This window comes from Protopterus annectens, chromosome 9.part0, assembly GCF_019279795.1.
Source record: "Protopterus annectens isolate FY-2018-M chromosome 9.part0, PAN1.0, whole genome shotgun sequence".
Taxonomy (NCBI): domain Eukaryota; kingdom Metazoa; phylum Chordata; order Ceratodontiformes; family Protopteridae; genus Protopterus; species Protopterus annectens.
The window spans coordinates 197619617-197634159 of record NC_056743.1 but is presented as its reverse complement, the minus strand read 5'-3'; the positions used below and the strand labels follow the sequence as shown (position 1 = coordinate 197634159).

The following is a 14543-nucleotide window of genomic DNA, read 5'->3' as shown; positions in this document are numbered from 1 at the left end:
TCACGATGCTAACTGAATGCGTGGAAAACGAGATCTGAGGGGAGTAGAGAGAGACAGGGGTATTACGGGTAGGGGAGGAGCTTGGAGCTTGGATCCAGTGCTGGATAATGGGTCCAAGTCGGATCCATGTTGGATCCATATTCCCACAGGTTGAAGAGCAAACAAAAACATCTTCAGAGTCTCTTTTTCTTTCCCATGTCCATATTTCTTCTTCAGATGCCTCCTGCTCCTCCTGTTTCACCTTACTTTGGCAATTCACTGTTCCATCATGCAGTGACATAACGTCTGTTAAACTTTCTACACTAAGTCCGTCACTTTACAGGTATTCCATAACCTCTACTTCTGTTCTGCATTCCCTTTTGTGAACTTATCATTTGTAATGTGAAATTTTCCATATCTGGGTGCCTTTCCCTGTATTTCTCTTCAAATATCTTTGGAGCTGCTTTTTGTATTGATTGGTTTGGCATTTTCCTTTGCATAGATACTGCGCCATATCAGATCTGTCTTTCTTTCCCATGTCCATGTTTCTTTTTTATACTTTTCAAAAATCTCTAGATTTTGTTGTTTATATTTTTGCATTTCCTCAGACACTTCTTTTTCCAAACACCCCAAGGTTTCTTGGTCTATATAATGTTTTTCATTAATCTGATGTATTAATGAACACAAATTTGCATTTGCAGTTTTTTCACGGTTTTTCTTGTTCAAGTATTTTTCTTTCCTTAGATTTATGTCAAACTGTTTGAATATCTTCTATCCGGAAATTCTGGGCTTCTTGCATTATAGTAACACTATATAATTTCCGTCTTAACCTCAGTAGTCCACTCTGTCATCTTTATGGCTCTTTTGTTGGCCTGTCAAGTTTTGTGTTTCTTGTGCACTACTACATTCTTCTACAGTAGGGGTGATCTTCCCCCTGAGCCTGGCCCAACCCCATTGTAGGAATGTTTCCATGTCTTGAGGATTCTACACTGTCATTTTTTTCCAGTTCTGGCACCAGTGCACTTACCAGGACTGTGCACTTTTTTACCTTGGGACTTGTGCACCCAACTGTCTTTATTTTTAACCCACTTCTGACCATGATATATGCTATATAAAATACAGTCTATATATCAGTGTCGCCTTGGTGAGATTTTGTAAAAACGGTCCACCTTCTGAAGGTACTCGCCAATATTTGAGGATGAATTCATTTCCAGAAATACTACTCTTCTTTGCTTCCTGATTTTATCATCTCTCCATTGAGACCCCTACTACTGTACACTGTACCACTAACATTTGGTGCAAGAAGGTCTTTTTCCTTCACCCCACAGATAAGCTGAAGATACACTCACATACCCATAACTTGATATATTTTATGCTTTTCCCCATTATCCCCTTTATTACACCACTTCTTAGTGGAGGATGTCTTTCCAGCATGTCCATTTGTCCAGTTCTTCTGACCCTGTATTTCCTCCTAGATCTATCTTTAGTGGGTGCTTCCATTTAACAAAAAAAAATCTCCTGAAACATGTTTAATAGGCATTTCACGTATTCCTTAGGGCTTTTACTTGCAGCTTGCATCCTCTATTTCCCATTGTAGCCAGTGCTTAATTTATTTTTGATAAGATAGTGCATATCCTGTCAGCTACCTAAAGGTAATCTAAATAGGAAATTTATTATATTAAGTGGTGTTCAATGAAGGACACAAATTCAGCTTCCACATCAGTGTAATCTGCACGTAGTATTAGAATACCTGGACTTTTTTGTGTTTGTTTGTTTCAGTCACAGCTTAGTTTTTTTTTTTTTCCCCATTGTCGTCATAGTCGTTTCTTCCTTGTCCAAATTATGCAATGAGATTGAGTGTTCCTGGTATCCTTGCTTTGTAAAACTTGACTGAGGAATGCTTTTCAGCATAGGCTCTCATGTCAGATCTCCCGTCCTCTTAGGATCTGAAGTTTTGTGACAGAGGTGCTGCTCCCACTTTTGAGCCTACTCATACAGCTGCTTCCACTTTTGAACCTACTCATACAGCTGATCCTAAGATCCTGTCTTGGAAGGCTTTTTTTTCCTTTTGACTAATACTTCAGCCTGGCTTATCACTGCACTTCTGGCCTCATTGCTTCAGCAGTCGTATTTTAATTGTTACCCTGCACTTGTCTGATTGTGAAGCGGACAAGGTTTAAGTTCATTTCTGTTATGCTAAATTCCCTGATTGCTTTTATTTTGGGAATCCCTGCCTGTGCAGTTTCTATTTACATGCTACCAGTGATTAAGTGGTTATGGGCTTTTCTCTGTTGTAGTGCAGCCATGGAGTTAGTATATACAAGTAAAGGGATGAGTTGTCAAAGCCTCGCTGAGGGGGGTGGGCAGGGGTCTTCTCCCTGCAAGTATTGTTTTTTTTTTTCATAGGTTTCAGCAAAATAAAGCTTTGACCAAGCTGTTTCATTCATTTGAAGCTTCATTGAATATATATTTCATGAAGCACTGGGGGAACTTTTTTTTGACAAGGGTAAGGTTTCTTTGTGTACCAAGCCCTCATTTATGCCCAGATTTGCTTCTTTTGTTAAATTTTAAGTATTTATCTCTAGTTAATGTTTTTTCGTGCAATTCTTTTGCTATACTTGCAAAACAGCACCCTTATGCAAAGATAAACATTTTTTTTGTTTCATTTACTAGCTATATGGGGCAAAAACATGCAAGACACTGCTTCAGTAAATGGATGTTAAACTGCATAGCGTTCATTTACAACAAGCAGGGAAAATGTATGCAATCTCCCTCAAAGGCTAATTCCTCCAGGGTTGCAGTCAACTATTTGGGCTTTTTTTCAGAGTATGTGTCTGAGAACAGTATTTGCAAAACGGCGGCATAATTCATTTTATATGCTTTCACTAAACTTTACAAGCTGAATTCTGTCCCCAAATCCAGAACTTTCTTTTCCTGAGTAGATGCTGAGTAGTGCACTGTTTGGGACAAAAACCTGTAGGATAGTTTGGAGTATTGCTTGTGAGCCTGTCCTAAAAGTGTTGCAGCTGTCAAGGTGCGTCAAAGTCATGTAGCAGTTACATGAGATATTCACTGCAACTATGGATCACTGAGACAATACCATTGCAACTGGCTAGATCTTTTCCTTTATTAATGTACAAAATTGTTTGATATTACAGATTTTCTCCTTATTTGCTCTACCAGTATGGAGAAGTCATGCTTGTACACATTTTCTCCTCTAGGCTGTATTTTTCTTTCTTATTTATACTTTTAGCAGTAGACAACAAATTAAAAAGTCAGAGGGAGGCACTCAGGTCAGGTAGCTGCTGTTGGCAGCTATGAGAGAGGCCTCAAATTGCTGAGGGAAACAGATTTCACCATCTTTCATGCTAAGAATGGTAAGACATTTTTATTTTATTTATTTATTTATTTAACATTTGTTAACCAGGAAAGTCTGACTTGGAACAAAGCCAGTTTTCACCGGAGGCCCATAACGTTGGAGGAAACCCACACAAACACATGGAGGACATGCAGACTTGCAGATTGATGATACAAGAGCTGTTCTGTTTTTTTTTCTTTAAAAAGGTGCATCTCCTCACTAATACAGAAGAAAGGCAGGCACTCTATTGGCCCTTCTGTTTATTCACAGCTTTGAAAATGAACTGTATTCCTGCTGCCAAAGTATGTTTAATAGGTCCAAGGTTATAGTACCTCACAAATTAGTTGTGGATGCTTTGCTTGATTAATAGGATTTTAGCAAGCCTAGCTTTGTCTGTCTGTTTCTGACATCAACTCAGGATGGTCAGCTGCAGAAGAAGAGGCTGCATGTGAAGACTTGCTGAGTAACCTTTCATCCTTTCTATAGGTAATCATTTCTGTTCATTGATGATACAAGAGCTGTTCTGTTTTTTTTTTTCTTTAAAAAGTTGCATCTCCTCACTAATGCAGAAGAAAGGCAGCCACTCTGTTGGCACTTCTGTTTATTCACAGCTTTGAAAATGAAAAAGAAGGGTGAGATTATCCAATAGAATCACTGGGGAGGGATGCAGTAAGTGTTCAGGCATTTAAGCCGCCATTGATCTTTAGGCAGATAACAGTACAGAGATAAAGTTTTAAATTTTCAACCAGGGATAGGAAGCCTGCAGCTGGTCATAGCAAGGTAACTAATCCAGATGAGATGCACCTGTATAGGTTCATAGAATAGTACTATTCTAACTGCCCTTGTGAGCCATTTTAAACCTAGTCAATTAGCCTATGTTCATAGGTGTGTACTAGACCAACGGCCCTGGAGCCTTTATAAGCCTAGCCCATAAAAGTGCCCTGGCATCATGCCGCCATTAGTTCCCGGTGCCTGTATCAAGTAGAGCCACTGGAGTGATCCCCAGGGTGAACTTTCTATTTCCCATCCACTCATCAAGATTTCTCTTGAAAAGGGCCAGTGAAGTGCTCTGCTTGACATGTGTGGGAAGTCTATTCCAGAGCATGGGCAGTCTCTAGGTTATGAACCTGACCCACCAGCATGTTCTATGGATTGTGGTAATGAGGTTGAGGTCCCTGGAGCATGTGGTGCAGAGGGATTGGGATTTCTGTAGATGTAACATTTCTACAGGGCTGGGTCAGATATGGCTTTGTAAGTCAAGCAGAGATCACCTCTTAATAGATGATATGAGACAGAGAAAATCTGGAGTTTTTTGAGTCTGTCCATGTAGGACATGTGTCTAAGGCCTAGTATCTGCTTTGTGAGGTACTTTGGTGGCCTTTCCAGCTGTTGCAGGTGTTGAGTGAGGTACATGCCAAATGGGGCATTATACTCGATGACTAGTCTAATGAGGGAAGAGTAGAGAGAGATGATGACCTCTTTCTTCCTGGATGCAAAACCCTTGGTAATGAGATGTGCCACATAGAAGGACTTTCTGGCCACAGTGGCAGTGTGGTGGTCGAAGGAGAGGTTGCTGTCAACCTGTGTCCCCAGATCTCTTATAATGCCTTCAGTATTCAGTTGGTTACCATCAATGTGGTAATTAGTGGGAACTGAGTTTTTCTCAAAGGGAATGACAACGCATTTTTGGCATTAAACGTAAGGCCATGGTTTTGACACCAGTCGTTGGTCTCAGTGAGGCATTTCTGTAGGATGTCTAAATCACGTGGGGCATTAATAATGGCTCCCAGCTTGCAATCATCGGCAGACTTGGTCAGCCAGAGTCCCTCCGTGTTGGCCTGGACTTCTGAGAAGTAGATGCCAAACAGGAGAGGACCCAGGACTTATCCCTGTGAGCCTCCACTCGTGACTGGTCGGCAATCTGACTTGGAGTCTGCTACTGTCACACTGTGGGTTCTATCTGTGAGCCAATTTGCAACCCACCTAGTGATATAGGGGTTGATGCCTAGTTTGGTGAGTCTATCAATAATTCCTGAGTGGGGAATGGTATCAAAGGCCTTGGCCAGATTGAGGTAGGCTGTATGAACTGCCTTGCCTTCATCCACAGCTCTGGTGACTGATTCAAAGAAGTCAACCAGGTTGAGCAGGCATGATCTACCCATTACAAAATCATATTGCGTGGGATCCAGAGTTTGGAGATTCCCTATATCCTTGTTAATTAGGTCCATGATGATGTGCTCCATAGCCTTACATATCAAACTCATCAGGCTAATGGAGCGATAATTCCCAGGGTCTATAGTCGCTCCCCCTTTATGGAGAGGGATGACTGTAGCAGTGCGCTATTTTGTGGGGACAAAGCCTGAGGTGAGGCTGTGATTGAACAGGGCACACAGGTGTGGTGCCAGTTCACTTTGTAGTTCATGTAGAACAAAGCCAGGGATATTGTTGGGTCCCATGGAACCTTTATTCTTGGCCTTGGATAATGCAGCTTTAACCTGTGCTGCAGTAATGCTGGGTGCCTAGCATTCATCCTGTATTGTGATTGGTCCTTTAGGGACGGAGAGAGGGGTAAAGTTGGCACTGAATCTGTTGGCCAGTATGTTGGCAATATCTGTTGGCTCAGTATAGGAGGTTCCATTGTGCAGTAACTCAGAGCAAATCTGGGTATTGCCGTGGAGATTCTTGATATACTGTAGAAGGCTTTGTAGTTGTTTTCAAACTCTGCACCTAGTGTTTTTAAGGTCAACACCTTAACCATTATGCCAACCTTCCACCTTGAAAGGAGCAGAGTTTCAAAGTATATTTCATAGGATTTATAGGCAAGTACTAGGCTAGCAGGCCTTGTGGGCCATTTTAAGCCTAGCCAATTTTCCTTCTGAAGGTGAGAATCAAACCCTGTACGTTGTGTCTGTGAGATTAACACCTTAACCATTATACCAACCCCCAAGGATTGAAGGATCCACAGGAAGAGGATTGGGATAAAAATAAGACAAACTAAAATAAGGTCTGCATTATGTTTAGTAGAGAAGGGAAAGACATGGGTAGAGGAATTGTGGAATGAGATGGTAATAGTAGTGGGATGGGGAGAGGTAAGAGTGCAAGTTAAGTGAGTTGTATGCATTTATTCGAGGGAATGAAGAAGAAGAAAATTCCTGAAGGGCATTGGGTATACTGAGGTGTTGAGGCTCAGAATATGAAAGAGAGTATGAAGATAGATGAAGTAGTCCAGGGCAGAGATGTATAGAAGATCGGTAGTGTCAAAGATTAAGGAGACCAAATGAGGAAAGGAAGGAAGGCTTTGTGAAGCTAGATGGAGGAGAGGTAGATGTGTGCATACACAAAGGTGGAGTTGAGTGTAAAATGGGCTAGAAGATAAAAGTTATAGGTGGAGAGGATTCACCAGTGCTAGAGAGGAGAATAAAAGTAACAGGCAGTAGCAAGAGAGGATAGGAAGGAGAAAGGGGTAAAGCAGCGGTAGCATTTATGAGCCTGTGATTCTTCCTGCCTTTATATATAATGCTAGTAGTTTGCTATCCACTTTGTGTACCATTTTAATTTATGTTTGTTTATTTCAAAACAGATGGGGTTCCTAGCTCACAGAATCCATCCCTCGCTATTGAAGCCTGGATTAGCCACAACAAAGAGGAACGGGAGGAATTTTCCGATACTCTTGCTGCCAATTTAAAGGTAAGGTAACACTGTTTAACAGGTCTGAAAATTAAAGTGGAACAGCCCGCTTCTGAGAAGCTCCCACACCAAAGAATGGGAAATGTTATCAGATCCTGGAGATTCTGTAGGAGGTAAAACAAGACACATGGGTAAATACATTTGTGTATCTTTCAGATGTGGTCTGCAGGTTTAGTTGCGTAGACTCAGAAATAGACACAGGTCCATAGAAGTCTGAGAGAAGGAAGAAAATGAGTATTTTATGAAGAGTCTTACCTTCTTGGCAAATGCTGGCTCTCATTGTGTTCTTATAGGATTCATCATGGAGTGTTACAGCTACTCATCTTGTACAGTGCATGGAAATAAAATAGAACACAAGTTAATTAGCATTTGTGGAACTGACTGAGCAGACAGATTGATGAGTATTGCTTATGTTCTAGCACAATTTCTGCATCAGTCACTGTGGGAACTTCAGAAAATGGACACTTTGATTAGCTAGATGGGGTCACACTCTCTCAACGGTTCCTTAACAGTTCCTGTCTGCACTCAGTCCATGCTGGATATTATTGTCATGTGGGGAGCCCTGTGCGGAAGAGTCTCAGTCTTTCAGCATTTGAGGTGTTAGAGAGTGGCACTAGGTGGGTTAGATGAAATGTGCAACACAGTATTTGCATTTTTGGTGGGGAAGAAGGACAAGAATAAAAAAAAAAAATAGGGGCATGTATGTCCTACATATTTTATAGGATGAAAAAGGACACATCAGCTGAATACATTAGCTTGTGTGCTGTTTTCTTGTGTGTTACATATTTTCTTTTAATGTGAACACATACTTTATATGTGGTTGCTAATGTGTAAAATGCCTTTAAGAATACTTTTTCATTCTGAGGCTGGCATACTGTGTATGACTGCACATCCATTATCTACTGTAGCAGGCACTGATAGTGGTGCATTTGGAAATGCATTACTCTGCTACAAAAGAAAAACTCCTACCATTTTCTTATACAAGCTCATTTCCATAGACTGCCCTTCCCTACTATACATTTATTGCCCAAAAGCTTAATGCTAACATCTGCTTTTAGTCAGCTTCCCAGAACTTTCTTGTCATAAGTTTACACCTGCCAGCAAACTCTTATTTCTCTTGATGCCAGGTAATTAGAATGAAGTTCACATCTGAGAAACACCTTGGAGTTCCACACCTTTCTCAGCAACTGTCACTTGTACTACAGACATAACTTCAGCCTGTCACTGCTTCCTGTTCAGCTCTGCACAGGATAGCCTTCCAGCAGTTTTTTAACTCTTCACTCTCCTATCTGACATGTTCAGTAGGCAACCACCGATGATTCCTCTTTATCTGTACAGGCCATGCTTTTTATTTTAACCCATGTTCCTTCATCCAGGGCCTTTTCAGTTTCCTGCCTTCATGTCCCACTGTAAGTATAATTTTTGCCTAGTATTTTCTTTGGTTATTCACAAACTATTTGGAAACACGCTGAAGGACTGACCCAACCCCCCCCCCCCCCCCCCACACACACACACACACACGCACAGACACATCAGATTTCATGCTAAGAGAAGTTGCCATCTGTGACAACTACAAATTTATAAATCCCTGTCACATTCCTTAAGTCATCTAGCCTTCCATCAGTACACTCTTTATATGATTCACGCACTGACACACAATCCTGCATATATATATATATATATATATATATATATATATATATATATATATATATATATATGTGAAGTTGCTTCTACTCTTAATGCTTTGGAAGTGCAACCTAATGAAACTATCATGTTCAGCAGCTTAGAAAAATTACATGTTTACTGTCTTTCTTTAAGATGATATTCCTCTTTAATATGTTCCACTGTCTCAGTTTAAGCCCTTGAGTTGCATTCTGTTGTACATGGCAGATTTTTATACGTGAAGTTTTATACCACTTTCAAGATCTTCACCACATAAATAGACATCTTTATCTTCAGCCAGTGTATTCTAGTTCTTCTGCAAACTCATATCAAGCCTGTATTTTCTGCACAAGTTCTTTGTACTTATACTGCATAATTTTTCAATGCCAGGATCATGTAAAATACCATGGGAATAAGACCTTCCATCTACTACCCCTGTATTCACTGCAATTCTTGTTTACTGTATCTGGTACTGTGCCTCCTGCACCTGAGTCATTGCTAAACTATTCTAAAAGGATCAGGCCACTTACTTGGATAATAAATATGTATGTTTGTTTGTGTATATATGTATACGTGTGTGTGTGTGTGTGTGTGTGTGTGTGTGTGTGTGTGTGTGTGTGTGTGTGTGTGTGTGTGTGTGTGTGTGTATGTACATATATATATATATATATATATATATATATATATATATATATATATATGTATGTGTGTGTGTGTGTATATATATATATGTATATAAGAATGCAGTGAATGAGAAGACCTTTACAATGTTTATAAAGGATTAACGATTTCTTGAATGGCAATTAGCTGTGAAATAGAGGTATCTGTCATGTTGCTAGTTTTAAACTTAATTTAGCGAATATCACATTTGTGAATTTTTAAATGTAATATAAAACTGCAGAGATGTGGTTTATGCTGTTGTGGTCTATAGCTGTTGGTATGAAGGAAGTTAGCCTGTGGCCTTGTGTATTATTGCATTTCCCTAATTTCATATTAAAACAATATGGTAGCAAAAGGAAACGATAGTTTATAGTTTCATAGTTTTGTACTAGCCTGTTGACTCTGGATGATCTTTAGAAGCCTAGCCATGCATTCCCATGCAGTTTTTTATCACCTGTAATTTAAATACAAGTAACCCAAAGCATACAGAACATTTATTGTTTATCTCTTTCCATAAAGGACAAGGGTGCTATTCAAAGGGTGAATTTGCAGTTTTTCATCCATTCATCCTCATTACATTTAAATGGATAAAAGAAGTCTTTTTTTCTTTTTGGCTTTTCCAATTAGGGGTTGCCACAGCAGAACAGTGGTCAAGTTTCCAGCCCAGCGTCCAACCTTTCACAGAAGGCACTCACATGCACACACACTCACACCTAGGGCCAATTTAGAGTGTCCAGTCCATCTGGAGCATGTCTTTGGGATGTGGGAGGAAACCAGAGCAGCCAGAGGAAACCCACATGACCGCAGGGAGGAGATGCAGACTCCTCAGAGAAGGCACCCCAACTGAGAATCGAACCTCTTGCTGTGAGGTGGCAGTGCTAACCTCTGCACCACCACAGCTGCCCTAAATGGAGTAAGAGAGGTACTTTTTTATTTTATGTAGAGAGGAAGATGATTCCAAAGAAATGAAGTTTTCTGTGGTACATATCTATTCCTTCAATATGATCTTTTTTGTGTTGCAAAAGAAATTAAGATCTTTTGGGTGGGTTTTTATGCCACCATTGGACATGCAGATATGCAGTAGGTCTGAGAGGATAGGATCTGTTGAGGCTCTCTGGTGAAGCATAGTCACCCCTCAGCAACATGTATGATACCGAGAATAAAATAGGAGCAAAGCATTGAGATGATCAGTGTAGTTCTTATAGGTTCATAGGTTGGTACTAGGCCAAGGGCCTATACAAGCCTAGCCATAACAATTCCCTGGATATTTCTTCCCACAATATTTACTTCCCTGGACCCCTGTTTAGCAGGGCGACTGACGTGATCCCTGGGGTGAATTTCCTATCTCCCATCCAATCGTCAAGGTTCCTTTTGAAGAGGGCAAAGGAGGCGCTCTACTTGACATGTATGGGCAGTCTATTCCAGAGTATGGGGAGTCTCTGGGTCAGGAACCTATCCCTCCAGCATGTTTTGTTCATTGTGGTGACAAGGTTTAGGTCTCTAGAGCGTGTAGCTCATAGGGATTGGGATTTCTTTAAGTGGAGCATGTCCAGCAGCTTAGGAAGGTTTGCAGAGTTGTAGCTGTGGCAGAGGACCAACTGGCCGGACCATAGTATATGGTGTGCATGGTAAAGAATAGAATTTGTCAGGTTGTGCATGGTTCAATACTGGGACCAGTCCTGTTTTAATTGTTTTGTAAGTGCTATATTATTGTCTGAAATGAAAAGTTAGCCTTTCTGCAGATGACACGGTAGTCTGTGACAGAGTGAAAAGTTGAAAATAATTAGCAAATCTGGCAGAGTGATCAGAATTGGTGCGATCTGGATGTAGTCTAAAGAACTGCAGAGTAATTCACCTGAGAAACAGAAATTGCCATGAAGCATATAGAAAAGAGTAAGAGATGCTTGCACCAGTAGTGGAGAAAGATGCCTAGAACTACTTTAGATGGTCACAATTTAATCAACTAATTCAAAACAGTAGTAGGTCATCCAGTTTACGAGGATATATTTATGCAAGCTGGGTGGGTCACATATTTTTGATTCAGACATCAAAGTTTTGTGCTTCAGTGTGCATAAGTAACACTGCTCTCTTCATTTCAGTGTCTATACAGTGCTTAAGTCTGAGCTGTAATTTCCTTATTATTTTGGTATAGATTACTGGTAAGTCACCAGTTTTTGCACACCTGTAAAGTAATGTTTTTGTTTTATTATTTAACAGGAAATTGGAGAGAACATTCATATTTACCTCATTGGTCAAGAGGACACCAGAACGTATTCCTTGGCCATATCTCTTTACTGTACTGATGATGATGGCATAAGTGTCAGTGGCCAGAACAGCCTGTGTCAGCAGATCACTGCAGCTTGCAAACATGCTGGTGACCTGTATGTGGTGGGTGGTTCTATCCCACGACGAATGTGGAAGTGCAACATGCAGAGCATGGACTGGGAACAATGCGCACCTCTGCCTCGAGATCGACTGAATCACACATTGGTTTCTGTACCCAGCAAAGATGCCATCTACTCTCTAGGTGGGAAGACATTGCAGGACACACTGTCACAAGCTGTGATTTATTATAATATAAGCAGCAACAGCTGGAAAGAAACAAACCAGTTAGAGACTGCTATTTCTGGAGCTGCTGGCGTAAACCTGAATGAAGTTATCTATCTCCTTGGTGGGGAAGAAACAGACTTGGACTTTTTTACTAAACCTTCACGAATTATACAGTGTTTTGACACGCATACACAGAAATGCCATGTAAAACCATACTTGCTGCCCTTTGCTGGTCGAATGCATGCTGCTGTGCACAAGGATTTGGTGTTCATTGTAGCTGAGGGAGACTCATTGGTTTGCTATAACCCCCTTCTTGACAGTTTTACCAGACTGCGATTCCCAGAAGTGTGGAGCTGTGTCCCATCTCTTTGGAAAATAGCTAGCTGTAATGGATGTCTGTATGTTTTTAGAGATCGCTACAAAAAAGGAGATGCTAGTGCACTGAAACTAAATCCAGCCACATCTGTTGTTTCTGTGATCCGTGGTATCAAAGTCCTTCTGGCAAACTGGCATTTTGTTTTAGCATGAAGTCATGTGGAATGCAGAGAAAGTGAAAACACAATTGCAATATTTTTATAAGGTCTAGAAGATCTGATTTCTTGTCAGACTGATGCAATGGCTGCGCTTAGCATCAGAGAGGCTTTGGCTAGTTCAGCATTCCATTCCATTTGTTCTTAGCAGAGTGTGTGATTTTTCAGTGCTTTCGCTAACGATGGAAACTCCAATGCTGTTAGCCAGCGAACAAGTCAGCATGTTCTTCCTGTCCATGTGCTGAATCTTACGCTAAAGGGGACTTTTCGGTTTGCTGTAACTTTCCTTATCCCACATTCTTAGTGGCATGGCAGGGGAAGGGTTTGCAGCCTGACAGACTCCTCTGATGATTTCATTTTAATGAAAGTAATGGGTGCCGAAATACTGAAGAACAGCTAAACAAAATGAAGTTAATGTCCCAAAGGAATGACATGTTTCTTTGGAGAAGTGCTCACCTCCTGATCTTGAGGAATATTTTATTTCAGAGTAATTCACTCTTGATTATCCTAGTGGAGGGGAACTGGTGAATCCCAGGGTGCAACACACATGCTTGGTATTGTCCTTGCAGTACATGTGCACACAATTTGCCAGTCCCTTCTGTCACAATAACTTCTCTAGTGAAAATGTAAAGCAGGGCTGCTGGAAATTCTGCTCAAAAATTTACTTAGACGAGCGTCCACTGATCTGAATACAAGAAAAAAATGTGACATCATTTGTGTTTCCAGGTTGCACCCAGTTGAAAACCAGAAGAATCTTGTTATGCCTTAGAAAGGCAGATGAATGGTACTCTGTAGAAGTGTAGTCTTAAAGATCTTAGGTTATGTTCAGTACCTTTTTATATTATGTTATTGAATCTTGCAAGTAACATTTAATGTATAGCCTTTTTTCTTGTATCATTTTTTTGTTTTTAATGAACAGACTGACAAAAAAGATCATGTGAGTTATTAATTTCATGGCTCCTGATGTAAATATGTACAGTATACAGTTTAATGAAATTGTAAACATAAAATGTCTTTGAAGTTGACTGTAGTATGTGCCGACATTATCAACTGGCTATCAGAGTTTGACATCGCTTAATGTACTCAACTCAGTTAGGCACAAGTGTTCTATATAAAAGTAGAAGCTCCTTTTTCTTATGTTAGAGGAATTGGGAGCTTATTTTATTTACTTTTTGGTCTCTTCAGTCTCATTCTTTGTAGCATTTAAAGTTAGATTTAAATTGTAAGATTATTGGTGTAGGAAATCATATGCACATGATTTTGGCTATAGCAACATATGCCACACTTTAAGATAATTTCAGCAGTCAGACTTGCTTTATATCAAGTATGGTTGCAGTTTTGTGTTGTAGAGGGCAACACGGCTGTAAAAGGGAGCACAACACATACTTTACAGAGTTCTTTTTTGATATCTGATCTAAACAGTCACTCCTCTTTGCTTTGTTGGTTCCACAGTCACTGCAGTATTTGTGTGTGTGTGTCTGTGTGTGTGTATTATGGAATATAACATGCAGGAGAGACCACCTGTCAAATTAAATAATCCAGGTTTTCATAGGTAATCAAATAGAAATGAGAAATGTACCTTTTAATTAAGTCTCATACAAGAGGGACATAGTCTTTCTTAGCAAGTCTGTTTGAGATGTCTTTCAAAAATGCAACTGCAGTCATAACATATGGGTTGTCCTGCCTCAGGCAGCCCTCGGTCGGCCGAATTCCAAAGTCTGGGTCCGGCGTCGGCTGGTGTCGCCTCCTCTCCGACGTCACAACGGCTGGAGTATAAAGGCATCGGCCGACGCCATCTTCTTCAGTCTTTCATGCCGCTCGGTGCCCGAAGCAGAAGCAGTTCGCAAGTGCCGGTCGGTCAGCTCCTGTGTTTTCAGTACCAAAGTCATCTAAAAGCTAAGTACCCCGTTGGGGAACATTTTTTCTTGCCTCAGCCGATGTCAGAACAAATTGAGAAAGTTAATCATTGTTTGTCTTGTGGTAAACAAATACCTCATAAGGACTTCCATTCTTACTGTCTTCCTTGCCTGGGCCCAGACCACAACGTCTCGGCCTGTGCTGCCTGTGCTTGCTTTAATAAGCGCACTCTCAGGCACCGGGCAGAATTTGCTGAA

At 40.6% G+C, this 14543-nt stretch overlaps 1 protein-coding gene across 1 annotated transcript in view; it reads left to right on the top strand.

Moving 5' to 3' along the window:
• Window positions 1–13598, top strand: part of KBTBD4 (kelch repeat and BTB domain containing 4) — a 173317-nt gene extending 159719 nt beyond the window's left edge. Inside the window, exons 3-4 of the mRNA XM_044082738.1 lie at window positions 6918–7024; window positions 11567–13598. Of these exons, the coding sequence (XP_043938673.1) occupies window positions 6918–7024; window positions 11567–12427 (968 nt within the window). The 3' untranslated portion in view covers window positions 12428–13598. The remainder of the gene's footprint in view (window positions 1–6917; window positions 7025–11566) is intronic.
• Window positions 13599–14543: the final 945 nt, after the last annotated feature.